At 41.6% G+C, this 19,318-nt stretch overlaps 2 protein-coding genes across 14 annotated transcripts in view; both read left to right on the forward strand.

Moving 5' to 3' along the window:
- Positions 1 to 19,318, forward strand: part of BAZ2B (bromodomain adjacent to zinc finger domain 2B) — a 644,512-nt gene that overhangs the window by 55,755 nt on the left and 569,439 nt on the right. The window lies entirely within an intron of this gene.
- The window catches only part of LOC123017043 (lymphocyte antigen 75-like), a 64,014-nt gene that overhangs the window by 33,013 nt on the left and 11,683 nt on the right, over positions 1 to 19,318 (forward strand). The window contains exons 18-28 of the mRNA XM_044418086.1: positions 993 to 1,168; positions 1,891 to 1,955; positions 2,999 to 3,075; positions 6,220 to 6,356; positions 6,640 to 6,745; positions 11,939 to 12,099; positions 13,441 to 13,570; positions 14,595 to 14,821; positions 15,537 to 15,705; positions 16,234 to 16,401; positions 19,034 to 19,156. Of these exons, the coding sequence (XP_044274021.1) occupies positions 993 to 1,168; positions 1,891 to 1,955; positions 2,999 to 3,075; positions 6,220 to 6,356; positions 6,640 to 6,745; positions 11,939 to 12,099; positions 13,441 to 13,570; positions 14,595 to 14,821; positions 15,537 to 15,705; positions 16,234 to 16,401; positions 19,034 to 19,156 (1,539 nt within the window). The remainder of the gene's footprint in view (positions 1 to 992; positions 1,169 to 1,890; positions 1,956 to 2,998; positions 3,076 to 6,219; positions 6,357 to 6,639; positions 6,746 to 11,938; positions 12,100 to 13,440; positions 13,571 to 14,594; positions 14,822 to 15,536; positions 15,706 to 16,233; positions 16,402 to 19,033; positions 19,157 to 19,318) is intronic.

Consider the following 19,318-nt stretch of genomic DNA (forward strand, 5'->3'; position numbering starts at 1 on the left):
ACAGTCTCAGCAGGGACTTCGTTTAAGGGGATTTATAATCAAAGAGCAGCATGAACACATCACACATATCTAATATAATATATTTTGCAATATAATGTGTAATATATTACTTTATGAATGATCTCTTTCGTAGCACTAGCAGGAATTCTGTACTGAATATAATATGGAATATATATTTGCCCAGCAACCAATAGCTAACTGAAATTTGGAACAATCTTACACAGTTTTGTAAAGAAACTTGGCTCTGCCCACGAACATTTTCAGGGAGAGTGCTAGTACAGGCAGTGAGCAAGTGTGTCCGAAGTCATAATTGATTCATGGCTTGCAAGCTTATGGGGGCACTTGCATTTGCTGTAATGGAACGCGGGAAGGTGATATCTCAGGTATGTGGAACTCGAGTTGTTTATAAATTGAGCCCATCATGCCAGTCATTTGGAACACGTGCTTTCCAAAAGTATTGCTCATAGAATTACCGTCGTGGACCTTGATCCACATAGGAACATAAGCATGTGCCTTTTCTGTGCAGACTGGCTAGACTCCTTCAACTCATTCTTCCCCTCCAGGATTTATGTGCACTGACTGGAATCTGATCAGTCGCTGGAATCAGTGCCCTGTGTAGTTCTTTGATCGACCTCATGGCAGAACGGGGTTGTTGGGACACGCAAGGCTATGCCGCCCTCGTGGCATGCCTATACTTGGGCATGCCAGCTGGGGAACTGGAGAGATTACTGTGCGAAAAAGCCCTGAATATCACACGCAGTGGCTCAGGGCTGCATTGAACACCTTGGGGCGTGTGCAGGTCATGATGCTTGCTATATGTACGGCTGCACTTTTAGATGCTATTGATTTACTTGGTGTGATTGTTACAAGGCATTAACCACTATTTGTTACACGTTCCAGAGTGGCAAAGTTTTGGGGGTTTGTGTATGCATGTAATTTTTATTGAATATAAATGCCTGTCTATGCCTGTTGTGTTTTTTGTTTTTTTGTAGATGAAGTTGGAATTCATGGGCCAGCACTGATTATTGATGGGTCTGAATTCTGGTTTGTGCCGGAAAAGCACCTGAGCTATCAAGAAGCATCTGCATTCTGCTCGAAGAATGACAGTGACTTGGCTTCTGTCACCTCGTTCACAGCACTGACAGGAATTTTGAACAGAATAGCAAATGTAATTCCTTACTTATTATGGATAGCTTTTATTGTGAATCATATCTATCCCGAAATAATGAAGTCTGTCTGCTTAGGAAGATGGGTAAGAAGTATGATACCCAGTGGTGGGAACAGAACCAAGGTTTTCCTCTATTCTGGCTTGACCATCTTCTACAGTTTTGTCTGTAGTTAACAAGGGTGCTTAGAGGTTAAACCCTTGAATGCGTGGTTCACGTAGATTAGAGCCATGTTTGATTGAAACCCATTAAGATTAGTCTTGTAGGAACATCCATCTTTCCAAAGTGCAGGAAAAACAGTTAACAGGGCTTGAGACTCTTACGATCTGGAGTGCAGGAGGAAGCCCATTTCAAGAAAGTCGAGGCTTCCTAAGCACCACATGAGGGTCTTGGCCTGATTCCCATTTGAGCAAGCAGTGGTCAAAGAGCACCAACTGTCTTTGCGAATGAATTGCCGCCACGCAGAGGCTTCTAATCAGCAGGCTGTAGTTTTGCTGCAGGGAAATCTTGCACTGCAATTCAAAGATGAAAATTAAAATGGCTTCATGCTTTGAGCCCCAATATATTACTGAGAAGCCTGGATTGGTGGTGGGATGTGATCATAAATGATCTAACTATGCAGAAGGTTTTCACTTTGTTACACTTGCTTTGCTTTGCACTGTAACTGTACTGAAAGATATTTGGTCGTCCAGGTTTAAGTCCACATCTCCTTTTGCTTTTGCAGTTATCAGATCAGAAGCAGAATTGGTGGCTGAGATACACACCTTCTACAAGTCGATTTCATTCGCTGTATGTAGACCCATCTATCATTATCATTATATTATCATACTGCATTTCTTCCCTGTTTTTTTTCCCTTTTACAGGGAATCCAAAGTGGCTTACAAAGTTCTCCTCCCCTCCATTTATTCTCACAACAACAACCCTGTGAGGTAAGCTTGACTGAAAATTGGTGCCTGGCCCATAATGATCTAGTAATGTGAACAAGCTGCAGCACTAGGCTAGATGTTGGAGCTAAGAGTTTCAAGATTTATTCATCATCTGAAATTTGATACCACCTTCCACAGGAAATTTCCACAGGAGTTTCACAGATATTTAAAAACAAAAAACCAGTGGATTAGATGCACAATCTGCTTGGGTCACAAGCACTTCTGAAAATTTGTGGAAGTGTCCTTGGCATCGATACAAACTGATTGCAATGTAAGGCTTGCCAAGGGGCAAGTGCCTCAACGGAATATCTGTGGCAGTGTGGTGTGGTGGTTAAAGTGTTGGACTGGAACACCGGAGATCTGGGTTCTAATCTACACTTGGCCATGAATCTCAGTGTGTGACTTTGGACCAGTCACTGACATTCAGCTTCATCTACCTCACAGGGTCAATTTAAAAACAAACTGGAGAGGAGAATTATGTGAACCATCTTGGGTCCCTTGAAGGAAAAAGGTGAGTAACAAATTTAATTAATTAATAATCTTAGTGCTGATTAGGATTGCGTGCCAGCCCCTCTTCTTTATCCCAAAGCAAATCAGGAATTGCATGGACAGAATTTTTAGAATAAGCAATAAGTAAAGAGTCCCCAGATTGGAACTGCAGCAGGGCCAAAGTGCTCAAGGCAGAAAGTAACAGAAACCTAACAATTGAGGAACAATCACTGGGTTCAGTAGCTGCAGAAAAAGATGCTATCTCCATATCTCTGTTCTTCCAGCAAACCTGTTCTGCGTAATATAACAGATGCCAGATAAAGAAGCCAGCATAGCTCGCTTGTTACTTAGTCGTCTTGTCTTTCAATAACAACTGAAGGCTACTTTTAAAATACTTGTTTTCTTTGTTGTGTCTAGTTCTGCGTTATTTTCATACTACCATGAACGACACTTCAGGAATTGTTGGCATGTTTCTTATCAAACCTGGTTTAGAGGTAAGGTGTTTATTTTTAAAACAGGTCCTTTACAACCCTTAAGAGTTTTTTCTTTTTGGGAACAGTTTATTGTTCCCTATTAAATCTTTTTGTTTCGTTCAGCCACAGAGACTTTCGTGGTTTTTAAAAAATATATACAGAGACAGAACATTGCTTCAAATATTAAAGGCAATAAATATAGACTGGCAGGGCTTGTTTGTAATCTTAGAGATGGTCCTGCATTCAGAGTTCATGCAGTCTGTAGAAGTCAGTAGGACTTCTGCAGCTTTTATAACATTTCCTAACAGCACAGATAGCCAAGAAACAACTGGACTAGAGGCTCTGCAGGTGGCTGGCACAGCCTGCGTGCTCTGCGTGGTGGGTGCATCGCCAGTGTTCAGAATGCTCCCCTCTGTGTCCTGCAAGCCCGTCAAGCCAGCCGCCTCCTTCTAATGCCACTCCCATGCCAGTCAGGGTGCAAAGGAAAGGACTTGGCTGAGGCTTGCAGGACCTGACCCAAGGGTGGGGAATAGATTATGGGACAATATATACAGTATATGACCCAAGTGTGTGCGCATGTGCGTGTGTACATACTGAACTTGACCCCAAGGGATTTTCTTGATTACGGGAGATAACCAGCTTCCATATAGCCTGAGGTGCCCAATCCTGCCTAATCTTGGAAGCTAAGCAGGGTCAGGCCTGGTTGGTATTTGGATGGGAGTCTTGATTCCTGCATTCAGCAGGAGGTTGCGGCCGATGGCCTTCTAGGCCCCTTCCGACTGTATGGCTCTGTGAACTCCTTTCTTCAGGGGAATAGGGCGCACCAAGGCAGCATAACTTCTGTCACCAGATTGGGCATAGCTGTAGGCTGGAATTTATCTTTCCATGGTAACGTATTTCCTGACAGCATATTTCCAGGGTGGTTCTTCATGGTCTGTGTGCATCACATATATGGGGTTTGTGTCCGTGGGGATCTTGCGTTGGAACTCTTCTGAGCTGAGATCTTAGGCAGGAAGTCGGCCCGACTCCTCCAAAGCATGTCCAGAGGGCAGGACTTAAGAGACACTTACTTTGCCTCAGTCTGTCTTCGACTGCTGCAGCAGCATTGGGAGCCTTCTGTACTAAATCACGTCTTTGATGATGGAGCTGTGTATTTTTTTATTTTTACTCTTCCTAGTCTTTCTATCTACTGCTTCATAGCTTACCACTTTTTAACATTTCCCTTTATTTTTTGTGAGAGTGCTCTCTGATTTTGCAGTGTCTTCTAACAATAGCTTATGGCTCTTCGGGTCCCTCTCAGGGGTGAGAATTCCTGCTGCCTGCTGACTCCATTTCAGTTAATCCTATTTCCTGTTCTTTCATCCTGTTCAGTTTCTGTTAATTGAAGACTTGCTTTATCATCCCTTCAAATTTATTTGGCAGCATTGTCTGTGTTCAATATGTTTTGCTTCCATCTGTTGACTTGGACACTTCTAGTGAGACTGAAGTACTATATCCCTGCCGGTTTCCTGGCCAATTCCTTCCTGGAGCCTCTCTGTAGTTTTGTCTGCCTTAATGCCCAAGCCTTTCAAACTGCTGGCTTTGTGTGATCCCAGGTTGTTCACATGCAAGGTACGTTTGCACATTGCCATAACCTCCAGACATCGAGTGAGGTGCCTTCCGGACCAGCCTGAGAATTGTGGTCCTCCACTGGGCCAGGCAGCATGTAGGACAGATCCAACTTTCCTACCTAAAGTTTTGACACATTTTCATTTGAACCAAGCTTCCACTCTTCCCATCTTCTTGCCAAATGCAATCATAGCTCCATAGTGTTCTTCCTTCACAGGAGCGCAATGGATTCTATCCTACCTTCATGGGCCTGCTGTGTTTCAAAAGGTTCTGATACTTACTTTGTCAGTTACAGTGGCAAAAATAAGGGTGCTTTGATATTGAAGACCATCAGATTGGATCTCTGAAATGATCAGGCTCCAGTACATTCTGACTTGGCTCTCACTGTTGCCTCAGGCCCATTGTGTACCCGGTTGTTTCCCCCAGTTGAGAGGTGTTCTTCTTTAAAACCTATGCAAGGCCTCTGCCTGCTCATCGTCTGCAGCCTTTATATTAAGTGGTGCTGCTTCAGTGTTTAGACTAGCAGGGACGCTGCTTGCACTTGAACCCTTCTCCTTGGGTAAGCCAGCTGGCTTATCACCCTTCTGCCTGATGCACAGGGATTGTGAAGAAGGACACGTTGCTTACCTGTAACTATTGTTCTTTCGATGGTCCTTGTGCAGCCACACAGTCCGTCTTCTTACTCTGCTACAAGTACTTTGGGAAGTTTCTCACTTGCTTCCCTCAGTTTTTTTGGTGCTGCTATTTGAGGGAAACATTTGGAACATCACCCTCGAGGCACATGCTGCAGGAGATAGCATGAGCTTCCTGTCTAAATGTTTCAGCTCTAGGACATTCCAGCCAAGTCTGCATGGGTGTACAGCCCATGTTTTTGACTACACAGTAAACACCTCAAAGAGCTACAGTTTGAGGAGAGCAGCTCGCCCTTTCAAGCAGCAAGAAGCATTTCCCAACACTGTGACTAAAGTTTTTTAAACTGGAGATAATGTGAGTTGAACCAACAACTGTCTGCTGGCAAAGTGTGAGTCCTGCTTTTGAGCTCAAGGTTCTCTCTTGTTAAGTGTGAACAGGACCTCAAACGAATCAGTTCTGATGCAAAGTGTTGTAACCCCCCTCATAATCGGACACGCAGCCAGGGCATGGCTCGTCACGGGTAAAAAGCATGGTCAAGGTGTCCTGTTCGCGTGAGAACAAGGACAAGAACAAGGATGTGCACGCTACGCAAGGCTGACAACAAAGCAGGCTACGCTCCAGCATCACCGCAGACGTTACACCCTTGTACCCTCGCTCGCTTGCTTTAGCATGATAAATGTGCAAATGGGGCTTGGTAGCTTTCCCCTATTGTTCGCTGTTATTCAAGCATAAGTGTAAAAGAGTATAAAAGCAATGTCTTCCCTCTGCTCGAGACCACACTCCAATGAGTGCTTGGTCCCTGCAGGAAATAAACTGCTTCTCTCGAAAATTCCAGCTGGTCTCTGGTCTCATCCGTAAAACCGCGGGACACAACACAAAGATATTAACATTATGGTTTTACTTGTCTGTTTATGGTTCCTGCAGACAACACCATAGATTGCAGTGCCAAGCTCCCTTTCATCTGTGAGAAATACAACACATCGCTGTTGGAGGCACACGATCCGAATTTTCAAGCACCTCAGAGAAAGTGCCCGGAAAACTGGTTCGTTTTCCAGGATCAGGTAAAAATAAATAAGTATCCTTATCCCTTTATTTTTCAGACCATGTGATATCTATTAGAAAACTTTTAATATATCTTCTGATGTTAAGTCTCCAAATCAGTTTGATGGGTATTTGCAAGGTCATAGAGTGACCCTGAATTGTAACAACTTGTTTTTTGTAAGGATCTGCCCGATCCTGGATTGATGTTGTGCTTTGTCAGCTACACCTTAAACTAAGCATCAAAGAATTCTCACCGTAATCAGTTCACTATATGTTGCTTTAAGAAAAATACTCCTCTTTCAGTGTTTTCAATTGGTGCCACCTAAGGATCTAACGTTTAGAAAAGCGAGTGAATATTGCCATTCGTATAATGGGTTCCTTCCTTCAATCAAAAACCAAGCTGAACAAGGTAAGATGCTAGATTCCATGCTTCTTAGTAAGTATGGTTTAATCTAGAAAACTAGGCATTACATTGATCTCTGAATGTTTCTGGAGATAGGCGAGACATCAGGATTCTACAGATTTTCTAGCACCTGCTGTGGAAATAAGGGTAAATGGTGCTCTTTCCCCTGCCCTCTTGAACCAACTGGATCTTTTCTTAATATGCCAATATAGATATTTATCTCAGACATGTTTTGTTTATTCATATATATATATATATTACTTGGTTTCTCAACCCTGGATAAATTGAAGCTAAATTCAACCCTGAAGCTTACACTAGAAACAGAGTCAAAAGGGGCCTCCTGGGCCATCTAGTCTGACCCCTGGCTCCAGCTAGCTCCACTAATGACATGCCTACCATGTGCATGTGCACTACTATTGAAAAGTAGTGTGCATGTGAGGTTTGCTTGTGCTTCTAAATCTGGGATGGTTAAACTGCACATGAAAGTTTCTGCTCAGTGCAGCAAAATAGAAGACTGCTTGTTTCAGGCAAGAGTGAAAGGAACTGAATTGCCACTGATAAGAGTTTTTAACACACAATCCAATTTTACAGTTGTTATATTCTGCATCCTCAAAACAAACCCCGTTCTGAATAGTGAGAGACTATTTTTTTTCCATTTCATTACCTTGTGTTGCTCACACTTTTTCTTTCTCACTACACCTGTGTTCACATGAGTGTGAGTGTGTGTGTATGTGAGAGAGAGAGAGAGAATATAACTTTGCCCACTGAAGATATAGCTGATGGAATTGATTCTGCTTCATAATAAATTGCTATGTGACTTTACATTTTGTTCATTGAAAGAAAATGATTTTTTTAGCTTACACCAGTGAACCAGATTGGAAACATTTGTTTTTTAACACCCTAATTAACTCTGTCTGCAGGACAGAGTGGATTGCTCAACCCCCAGTAAGTAATGGCATGTGCCAGCTGCCATTTTGAATATGCAACTCTTGATTGGTGTAATTAGAGAATTGTCATGTTTTGTGGACCCAGCTGCTGTGGGTAACACAACCCTTACATCACCCTCTGTTTGTGGTATGGTTATGTGAAGGTGGTTTAACCCTCAAATAGCTCACAGTGACCAGGTTTGCATGATACGCAATTGAGAATTTCATATTCAAAATGATAATGTATCTCATTTTGGATTAACAAGCCATGGTGAGCCTGATATACAAACCAGGCCATTGTGTCTGAACCAAGAATGTCTCAACACACTCTGCTTCTTTGTGGTTTCTGTGACTCACAGAAATGGGTTACATGTTTGCACAAAACAGACTTTTAGAACATGCCAAAGCTAAATACAATTTTATGTGAGAGTTTCCCTGTCATGCAGCTTTGATTCCTGTCTGTCTCCCAGTTTGTTTTCACTCACCGCAGCAATTAGCATTTGGAACGCTATCTCACCTCTCCATTCTACCGTCCTCTTCTGACATGGTGAACAGAGTTTTCTTCCTCCATTTTCTTTTCATCTTCTCCTATTGTCTTTTAGTTTTTTTCTCCTTCTTCCTGTATTTGGGTTCCCACTTCAAAGTGCACAGCCTCAAAGGCTTTCTTCAAAATGGCACCTGCGTGTCAGAAAGATACCATTAACGGACAGGCACCGCAGCTGCCTTCTTGGAAAGGGCTGCTGTACAGACTGCTGGCTTTTGCAAAGCAGGTCAGGAGAAGGCAGTTTGCACGCCTAAAGGCCCTGCTGTGGGGCCAGGCTCTCAAGCCGCAGACCCGGGCTCAGGGAGCTGGCTTCTGCATCCTGCTTCAGCAGGCATTTACCATGACGCAGCGCCTTCTCTCGGCTTCTTCCTGTACACACTGTGGAGAGTGCTTCAGGGCAGCCATCCCTGGTGTCAGGAGAACTGGGTCCTGCTGTACCAACAGTTTCAGCCAACCTTTTCTCTATACCTGGAGATGTCAACACCAACAACTTTCTGTCGTCATCTGAGACCGTTGTAGATTTTTGAATTCAAAAATACCCTCCTTCTTGGCAATCCTCCATTCTGCTCACCCAGCTTGGGTTTAAATAGATGAAACCATGACCCCTTTAAGCAAGGACTCCATTAAAAAATTCGCCTTGCTCAAACAACCCCTGGTATTTTGCAGCAATGCTTAAAGTAAAGCAATACTCAGTCTTTGGGGTGTAGACCACTGCACCCACCCCCCAATTTTAGGATAACTACACTCCTTTCTATAGTTTTCTTCTTTTTGGAGGATACTTGTCCTCATGTCACTAACTTCCACATTACTGTACATCCTGCTTCTCTAGCTTTACTCAGCTTTCCCCTGAACAGCAAACTATTCCAATTCAAGATTCTCCCTTTTGGGTTAACCATAGCCCCAAGAGAGTTCATGAAATGTATGGTAATAATGGCAGGACAGTTGAGACTTCAGTGGATCAATCCATCAGTCAATCAGGTTCATTGTTGCTTATTTTCTTGATTGCCTTAGCACCAACAGGAGCATGGCCTTTCCGTAAGAACATGGAATTTCTTAGCCTACCACCCAAGAAAGAAACATTCCATCCCATTCCCTCTCAGAGTCAGCAGTTCATAAGGACACTTCTTGGCTTCATTTGAGCCTTTACCCACCCACCACAGGACAGAGCAGACCTCTCACTTGGGAACCAGTAGCTACCCACCAATTCAATGCCTTCTTGAGCTCATAGCCAATACCACCTGTGTAGCTCTGTTAGCTCATCTCTTGCAAGAGGTCACTTCACTCGGGTCATATGAATCCTGGTTCTGTCAGATGTTCTCTACACCGCTGGATGTTTCCAACACACCTCTTATGGAGCACAACTTTCAGGTCTTCTGTGCTGAACGAGGCACAGGATGATGGCACTCAGTGCTCATTGATAAGTTTAAGAAGAACTATACCCATGTACCCCAGTGTTGGGCTGTTATTCCCATAATCCCCAACTATTGGTTGCACCGGTTTCTGGAAGCTGCAGTCCAACAACTGGCTAGAATTGAGAACCTCTGCATTACTGGCTAGAATTGAGAGCCTTTGCATTACATGGGCTAGTCTTGATTCTGGCAGACTCCGGTTTAACCCCAACACAGCTAGGTACTCCTCTACGTACTCCATTTTGGTCAAGTAGCTGTCTCTGTAATAAAATGGGCAAAATGTGTGATTTACTAGATAGGATAGTTTTAGAGTAAATGAGGAAAAGAGTAAAACACATGGCCCATTTGTAAATTGTAATATTTATCTATTTATAAAATTTGTATGTCATCCAATTACTAACGTCTCTGGATGGCTAACAGCATAAATAGATTGACGACCCACTCTGGCTGCAAGTTAATAAAATACAATAATAAAATTCAATATTAAAACATATTAAAATATTGATTAAATAAAAAAGTCTTAACCTGGCACCGAAAAACATATAATGACCGCACCAGGCAGACCTCTCTGGGGAGTGCATTCCATAGTCGGGGCGCCACCGCAGAGAAGGCCCTCCTCTGGGTACTCTGTCTCCTAACATCTTTCACAGAGGGTTCCCGGAGGAGGGCTTCTGCTGCCGATCTCAGTATTAACGCCACCATGCTTGCAAATGATAGAAGGGGTATCAGATACAGGGGTATGTAGCAGCACTGGCAGTGACGAACAAGCCAGATAGAAACATAATGGCATATATGTTGTAGAGATGGGAGGTGGGTATTGTGTGAAGAAGGAGCAGTTCAGAGCATCTAGTCTGCCACTGTCTGTTCTTGCAACTTTGCAAATTCAGACTCTTGGGGGTTGTACTTGGCAGCTCAATGACAGTGCTGACCCAGTGCACAGCTGCTGTGAAAAAGACAAACTCCATGCAAGGCATAATTAAGAAAGGAATTGAAAATAAAACTGACAGTATCCTGCTGCCATTACACAAATCTGTGGTGTCACTCCACTTAGAATGCTGTTCTGGTCACCACACCTTTAGCAAAGGATATTTTAGGTTTGGGAAGGTTATCAGAAAAGCAACTAAAACGATTGAGCAGTTGGAGTAACTCCCCTATGAGGAAAGATTACAACAGCTGAGATTGTTTAGTATAGAAGAAAGGGGAGTAAGGGGAAACGTGATAGAGGCGTACAGAATTAGGTACAGAGAAAAGAAAGGAGACGACATTTTTCTCCCTCTTCCGTAAGGGTGGAACTCAGGGTTACCCTATGAAGCCAATCAGTGGCGATTCAGGACAGATAAAAGGAACTACTTCACATGGTGCATAATGAAACTGTGGAATTCACTTCCATGAGATTTAATAATGGCTACCAATTTAGACAGCTTTAAAAGGGAATTGGACCAAAGCACGGAGGAGAAGCTATCAGTGGCTGTACGCTACCTCCAGTATTAAAGGCAGTATGCCTGTGTGCTGCTGGGGAATGTGGGCAGAAGGGTGCTCTGCTCCTCTTTTCCTTTTCTTATTTTCAAAAGGGTGCTCTTGCACTTGTATTGCACTTGTGGGATCCTGTGTGTAGCTGGTTGGCTGCTATGTGAACAGAACAGAGTGCTGCTCTGAATGCGCCCTTGGTTTGATCCGGCAGGACTCTTGCATAAAGACTAGAGAAGCTCTTTGGGTGTATTTGCTGGGCACTGATAGAAACTGGCTTTTTTAGCAAATCCAAGTCAGATCTCCAAAGAATCTAAAGTGAGGATGGAGAACCTTAAGCTCACAGGTGAAATCAAGCCCTTCTGGCTTTCCAGTTCATCCTTTCAAGGTTCTCCAGAGGATCATGTTCCCTTTACCCAATGGCCAGTCATTCATTGACTTTCTAGTGTTTACACATTTTCCCCATGCTAAAAAGTGGAAATGTGTCTCCTAAGCATGAGAAGTCAAAATATGTCAGAATGCTTGTTATCTGGACCCCACATTTTGACCTGATCTTCTCCTCAACTAATTGTGGCCCTCATGCTGAGAGAAGTTTCTCACCTCTGATCTAAGGGTTGGAGTAAAAGATGAAGAAAGCCCTCTAAGCAAATTCAGAATTTCCTGCCATCGGTAGCTACAGACTGGTTTACTAGTATTGCACTAATTGCAGTTCGTAGACAAGGTGATTTGCAGCTGAAGGAAATGCAGTTGGCATAAGCGAAGGATGAATTGTTTTACATATGCAAACAGATTGTAGAATGTCTCTTCCGGCTGCCTGATTCTAAAACACAAATATTTCTCTTTCACCCAACAGATTTTATAACATCCTTGCTTCCTCATAAACCCCCAAATATTTGGATTGGTTTGCACTTTCGGGTTCACACACGTGAAAACAAGTGGGAAGATGGCAGTCCACTAAAATATAGCAATTTCCACCCGTTACTTCAAGGAAGGATAAGAAAGGTTCAGCTCGATGTAAGTTGTTGAGATTGTTCTTTTCATGTAGACTTCATGATAATTCCTGATAATTCATGAAGTTGGTTAAGGTAGAAAAGGACTACCAGTGTAGGGTAGGGAAAGAATTGTGTGTCCCACAAAAGAGAGAAGAAAGTAAAATCTGTCAAGGCTTCCTAAGTATTTGGTCTGTAGCTGAGTGCCTTCCTTGAGAGCTGGGATGGGCAGGGCAAAGCCCATGGACTCCTTGGCCCTTTTGTGCCACAGCATCCTTTCAGATTGAAGCAGCCCATCTGTGCCACTTGCTGCTGCCCAGTTGTGTCAGCACATTCAGCAGATAAGGCTGCGATATTCCCCTTCCGGGGGAATGTGGTCCTTTGACCCCTGGAAGTATGCCCTCCCGTTTTGGCTTGTACAGAAAGCCAAAATCCAGAATAATGCCACTGGGCAGAGTTTTCTTGAATTAAATGGAGTATAATTGTTATATTCAAACAAATAATTATATAGCATAAAGAAATATAATATTTTTAAAAGTGCATAATAATGACTGAGAGAAAAAAAATCTATTTACAGTCCTGTGGGTTGCACCATTGAGGATCATAACCTCTGAAACCTGGAGGCTTACAAATATGCAGTGCATAGTGGGAGGAGCAGTATAAACACTGCAGGCCATCTAGTTGAAACGCATTGGAGCAGGAGGGAAGGAGGCTGGGATATTGCCAGGATACCTCATATCATGGCAGACCCAGTCGCCTTTCCTCCTTGCTATGTTTGCATGCTCCCCGAGGTCACTTTCCCAACTTTGGAAAGGCAGCCAGTGTGGTTCTTTGTGCACCAACAAGGAATGAGAGACTTGGAGCATGGATTCCCAACTCCATGGTCAGATCTCATATTAAGAAATCGAATTATCTAATGCCCCTTTGTTTATAATAGTATGCTACACTATTCTGCCTTAGGCGGTTACAGGAAAATTTAATCCAAAGGCAAGGATTCTCCCTATCCAACGACAGAACTGAACAATATTTATCTTGGAAACAAACTAACTATGACACTTCTGAGCCTTTGCAGTGGTTAGACAGCTAACTTAGATGGCAGAGTGCTATATGTTTTCTAGCTGCACAGAGATAGTCATGGGAGCAGCAGCCACTGAAGACGGCATGTTGGCCATCCCTGACATAACAGTCACATAGTTTGGGAACAGATAAACTACTTTAGACAGTATATACTTGATTTTCATAATGTAAAAGGGCAATATGATGTCTTAGCTACGATGAAAAGAGTGTTTCCATATCTTTTCTGGTATATCTTAGGATGGTTAATTGAGTGTCTATCACTCCATCTTCTGGGTGCATTCTTTTCCAGTTCTTCGATGAGGAAGCAAACAACCAGTGTGGTGTTTTGCTCAATGATCCCAAGTCGTCATATCTTGGAACCTGGAATTTCACTTCATGTGCTGATACCAAGTCTGTGGCCATATGTCAAAAGAATGCTGGTAATGCTCAGAATCCCTAAAGAGTATCACATGTTTATGAGCCGAGAAATCCATGGGAATCCTGGAAAATGATTGACCTCTGTCTGCACACAGGCTGTTTGTTAAGAAACTGCTCATACATCATATTTATGTGACAGCCCAAGCTACGCAGAGTTCCATATGAGTGTTTGCTATAATACAATTTTCTGGCGCATGACCGCTATGCCATATGACAGGAGCCAACCTAGATGGTGTTTTGGCATCTTAACCAAGATATATTTGCTGAATGAAATGCTTAGCATCTCACGGAATAGGACATGGAATAATCAATTCGAGTTGTGAAAACCCAGATTCAGGCTTGCTATCAGGAACAGTTTTCTCACTGTCGGAGCCTTATGACAGTGGAGCCTGGAATGGTTGTGGATTCTCCCACAGCAGAGGCATTCAACCAAAACTGGAAAGTCGTCAGAATGAGATGGTGTAAATTGTTGCTCTGCAACAGCAGAGGGTTGAACCCAATGACCTACTATTCTGTGATTCTATGAAATCATATTAAATAGAATGACTTTTACTTTTGAGTAGACATGTAGACAATTGTGCTGTAAGCCAATTATCTACAAAATATTGCATATAGGAAAAATACTTCCCAAAAAAAGGATACTCATTTTTTTCTTAGACAATGCATGTATGTGCCTTACTTTACACAAGGCATTCCAGTTACAGGGAGGAAGGACTGTTTCTTAAGATAGTGTTTGCCATCTGTAATTTTTACAAGTACATGTATTATAGTATTTTAAGAAAAAAATATGAACCAATAAGGAATTTGTTCTAGTCAATCGAAGTGTTTTAGTAGTTTAATTTAAGCAATTGACTCAGTGTTGCAGTCCTTCCTGCATCACTGAAAATGCTATGTACAACATTATAAAGCTCCTTTTCAAGCTTAAAAAATATACTCCAAAACAGTATAGGAGACATGGTTGATTCTACAAAATTGCAGTGTGTGATGAATAGTTAGTCCTACTTAACTATTTGGTTTCTTCCTTAGAGGTTGCAGAAAACCAGACACAGCAAGAGCTTAATGTCACTGTGAACTATCAAAATGTCACATACACCATAATTCTGAAGGCCCTGACGTGGCATGAGGCACAGCAGGTATGCCTGCAGAATAATATGCAGCTGGTTAGCATCACAGAGCAATACCAGCAGGCCTTCCTTGCTGCTCAGGCTGCCCATCATAATTACCCACTGTGGATTGGACTCTCCAGCAAAGATGTAAGTTTCATTTCACTCTCCTTTGAAACATACCATTGGAATACCAAACGGGGGTGTGTACTGAGACAGTTTAAACCATATCAGTAAAGTATTCGCCCTTCGATGCTGCTTCTGTTGTTTGAACTGTGAATCATTTGTGGATGTCTGTTTAAAATGTACAGGTAAAAGCTAGTGCACTTTTACACAATAGGAAAGAAATATACCTCCATTCCATCCAGTTGGAGGACTAACGTTAGCCCAAGGACCTGCAAAAGCAATTGTGCTGGCCATTAACACTAGGCCGATACATATAACTACCTACACACAAGTTCATTTATATCCACAAATCTTGGATATAATTTTACAAGAAATATGGTGAAGAATACACTTTACACATTGTACATTTCTCTACAGGGCTCAGTGTTCAGCCTTCCCCAGCTTGTAACCAAGATATTTTGCACTGCAAGTCCCAACATTCCTGACTATTCACCATGCTGGTGGGAGCTAACGGGAGTTGAAGTTGGGGAAACCTGTCATTAGTATGTCTTAGGGATAAGCTGGGGGGGTAGGAAATCTGGTGCCCAAAACAACTGGAGGACACAAAACTGTTCCTGATATTTAGTTCTGTGCAGACAGTATTCCATTTGTATAATTGAGTTTAGAGCTGTCATGTGGTTTAGTTTAGTTCGGTTTTATTGTTTAATTCTGTTAATCTTTTTAATGTTTATGTCACTAGGATGGAATACATTATCACTGGTCTGATAAAAAACATATCAGTTTCAGTCGCTGGTCTGAAGAAGATGGAGATTTAATTGACAGTTGTGTATATTTGGATACCGATGGATTATGGAAAACAGCTGATTGTTACAGCGAAAAACCAGGAACAATTTGCTACCAGCCAACAAGTAGGAGTCCTTGAATTATTGTTTTGAGAATATTTTTGTAAAAAATATTATTGAAAATATTTAATCATACAGTATTTGGCTTCTGTGTTTTAAATGTTATTTAAAATAGCAACATCATACCCTTCATGTTGTATTTCCAAAAGAAAGTGTGCCTTCCACTTACATCTCTGGATTTTAGCATTAACTCATGGTTTCCTCCTATACCAGAATTAGAAACTGTTGAAGTAAGCTTGCCTACCATGGCTATGGGTAGATAAATTTGGCTACTGTTAACTGTTGTTTGAATCACTGGACACAGAATGCAGAGCCATAACAAAGCCAAGCAAGAGAAGGGATGGGGGATTTACTCTGGAAGAGGGCAGGAGCAAGTATGCATCCCAGATTTGGTTCCTAATTTGAAAAGCATGGTTTTCAGGAAGCCAGCATTACATCCCATAATTTTCTTTCAGTCAGTGTTGCATCCTAGGGCAGCTAGTTATATTCTGAATATATTCTTGTGCTCTAAAGAAATGTGGTTTATTTTTACAGATGAAACGGAAACATCAGAAGCATATTATGATTCTATCAAATGTCCACACAAGATCAAGAATACACCATGGATAGCTTTTCAGAACAGTTGTTATACATTCGTAATCACAAAAAATCGATGGAAAGAATTGAAATCGGATGAAGCCCACCATTTATGCAGAAACATGAGTAGGCAGTTTTTTCTGAATTCTTATCTTCATATGATATTGAATGACATCTTTAGATCCGAAAGAACTTCTTAGTTTTCCTATGTGATCATGGACAAGAGCATAACTATGTCCAGACACATATACACTGAGCAATCCATGGAGACTGCTAACAGTCATTTCTATTATCACAGCCTCATATTTTTCTAGAGCTGAAATCGTGGGACTTCTACAGTTCCCTCCAAGTTACTACCCAGGTCAGACTAAGATTCCTCCATGCAGCTGTAAATTATTATTTGAATAAAACAAGCAATGACTGTATGTGTGAACAGGCACATAATTATTGGAGTAGCTCCACAGGTTATATTATGCTTTGTATCTCATTGGAGAACTAGTTATATTCATGGTTCTTTCTTGCCATATTTGCAATCTGTTGAAAACTTGGAAAGAAAAAGATCCACTGCTATGTAGAATTTCAGTTTGCTAGCATGAACTTTGGTGGGCATCTTTTCTTAGCAGAGTACATATAAGTGAACTAATAACTGATGAAGTGGGCCATGAATAGTGCCAGAATGCAACTATTTATCTTTAATATGCCTGTTGTTCCTTCTGCTGCAATAGACTAATGCAGATTTCCTCTAAGAATGGTGACATTTCTCCTGACCTTCTGGAGAGTTTTCTAGGGAAAAATGCTGCTGGTGTATGCACCTTTAGTGAGACAGAGTTTTAAAAGTGTAGTTTCGTATAAGGTCAAGATACATAAAACCTAAGAGTCCAGCAGTACAAGACCAAAGGCCCAACTAGTCAGCATCCTGTTTCCAGCAGTGGCCAGCAAGACGCTTATAGGCAAGCCATGAGCAGCCCATGATGGTCCCCTGCAGTTGCTCTCAGCAGCTGGCACTTGGTCTCATCTAGCCATCAGGACTACTAGCTGTTGATGTCTCTGTATGTCATGAATGTGTTTCATGCCCTATTAAAGCCATATAGTCAAGCAGTAATCATAGACTATATATTCATAGTCTGAAGAAGTGCCTTCCTTTGGTTTTCCCTGTTTCTGCTGCCCATTCATTTCAACGAATGACCTTGCGTTCTAGTAATATGGATGGAAGGGGGGGGGACTTTCTCAACACCATGCATAATGTTCTAAACCTCTGACTCATTTCCCCATAGCCAACTTTTTCAAAACGAGAAAGTCTTAGCTTCTTGATCATTTTGGTTGCCCTTTCAACTCCTTTTCCAATTCTGTATATTGCTTTTTTAAATAGTGAAAACAGATACAAAGATTTATATGAAAGCATTATTAATACTTTTTTAGTATTTAGTATCAAGCGTTTATTATTTTCTACAAATAAAACAAATGATCATTCAAAAGACGTCGGACATACTGGGTTATTATCTTATTCACTCTACAATTAATGTATATTTCAGCCCTAAGTATAATCCTGTTTCTTTAGCCCTTGATAAAAGAAGTTCCAAGTTTGGTAATAATATGTTTCTTCTTTTTCCTTGAGAGACAAGGTCAATCTATCCATTTCTGCACAGTCCAGTATTTTCTTTAAAATTAATTCTTCTGTTGGTATTTCCTCATTCTTTCAGTGTTGTGCAAATACAATCCTTGCCGTTGTAATTACATGTAAAGTCAGATATGCGCTTTGTTTGTCGAGAGCATTATTAATACTGTTAGAATGTCAGTCCCTTAACTAATAATGTTAACATGGAGTTTGCCTTTTTCATCAATACTGAATGCTTTGTATTCCTTTCAGTGAACCACAATCCCAAGATCTCTTATTTGGGAAGTTGTAGCCAGTTCAGAAACTATAGGACTATATGTAGCTGACAGTGTTTATCATCTTATACTTATTTGCATTAAGCCTCATTTGGCATTTTGTTGCCTATTTACTCAAATTGAGATCTTTTAGAACAGTCTAGTTGGGGTTTCAGTGTTCTGAGTAACATAATAGGTGAGTCTCAAGGTCATGCTGAGCCATCTTGCTAATAAGCTACTAGGATTGGATTTTTTTTTTTTTTTTTTTTTTTTTGCTAAACAGCCCACAGTACTCCTGGCAGATAATTGTGCTTCTATAGCTTGTTCCAGTTCATTTATTCCCATTCAGTACTCCTGAGAACTCCAGCACACAACCCTCAGGCATCTTTGTGACACAATTTTTGGTCGCATTGGTCCCTACATCAGCAGCCTTTCTGCAGTTGGCCCACTGGAGTTGCTAGCTTCTGAAAGAGACCGCCACCCCCCCGTCTGCCCCCCCAGATCGCCAAATGGAATTAATTTTTAGAGCCCTCGCAGCTACAAGAACACATTCACCAGTGGGCTGGGTTGGGTTTCTTTTGTTTGGAATTTCACTGCTACACTTAGAGTGGCAAGACTGGTATTTAGCCCAGCATACTGGTATCCCAATAGGAGATTTGCACAAAATGATTTTTTCATACCTGCCCCTTTCCAGAAATAATATGTCCACTCATTTCAGGTTATTTGTAGATGTGCAGAATCCCCTTTGCACTTAATACTGTGATTTCAGATTCTTTTAATTAAAAACTTACATCTAGGTTATACCTTACTCCAAAAGAATGTTAGAAATTGTCAATTGAATCCTTCCAAATTCATTCAGTGACTTCTTTTTTAAAAACTTCTTCAACAGATTCGAATGCCTCTCTCTTGATTATCAGGGATGAATATGAAAATGATTTTGTTGTGGAGCAGCTTCAGTCTTTCAGTGGCCTTGCCCACTGGCTGTGGTTAGGTCTGGTGTATGAGGCTGACGGTAAGTTCTCAGTTATTTATAGCTGTAAAACCCTGTTACTACTGCGTCCCTTTATAAATGTACAAAGAGACCAATGCTACAATGATGCAATTTGCAGCCAAATTCTATTAGCAGAGAGAAGTGAGACTGAATTTGTATCAAAGTTATGTTTGATTAGTTGAA

Source organism: Varanus komodoensis, unplaced genomic scaffold (assembly GCF_004798865.1).
Source record: "Varanus komodoensis strain SLA01 unplaced genomic scaffold, ASM479886v1 scaffold9, whole genome shotgun sequence".
NCBI lineage: Eukaryota > Metazoa > Chordata > Lepidosauria > Squamata > Varanidae > Varanus > Varanus komodoensis.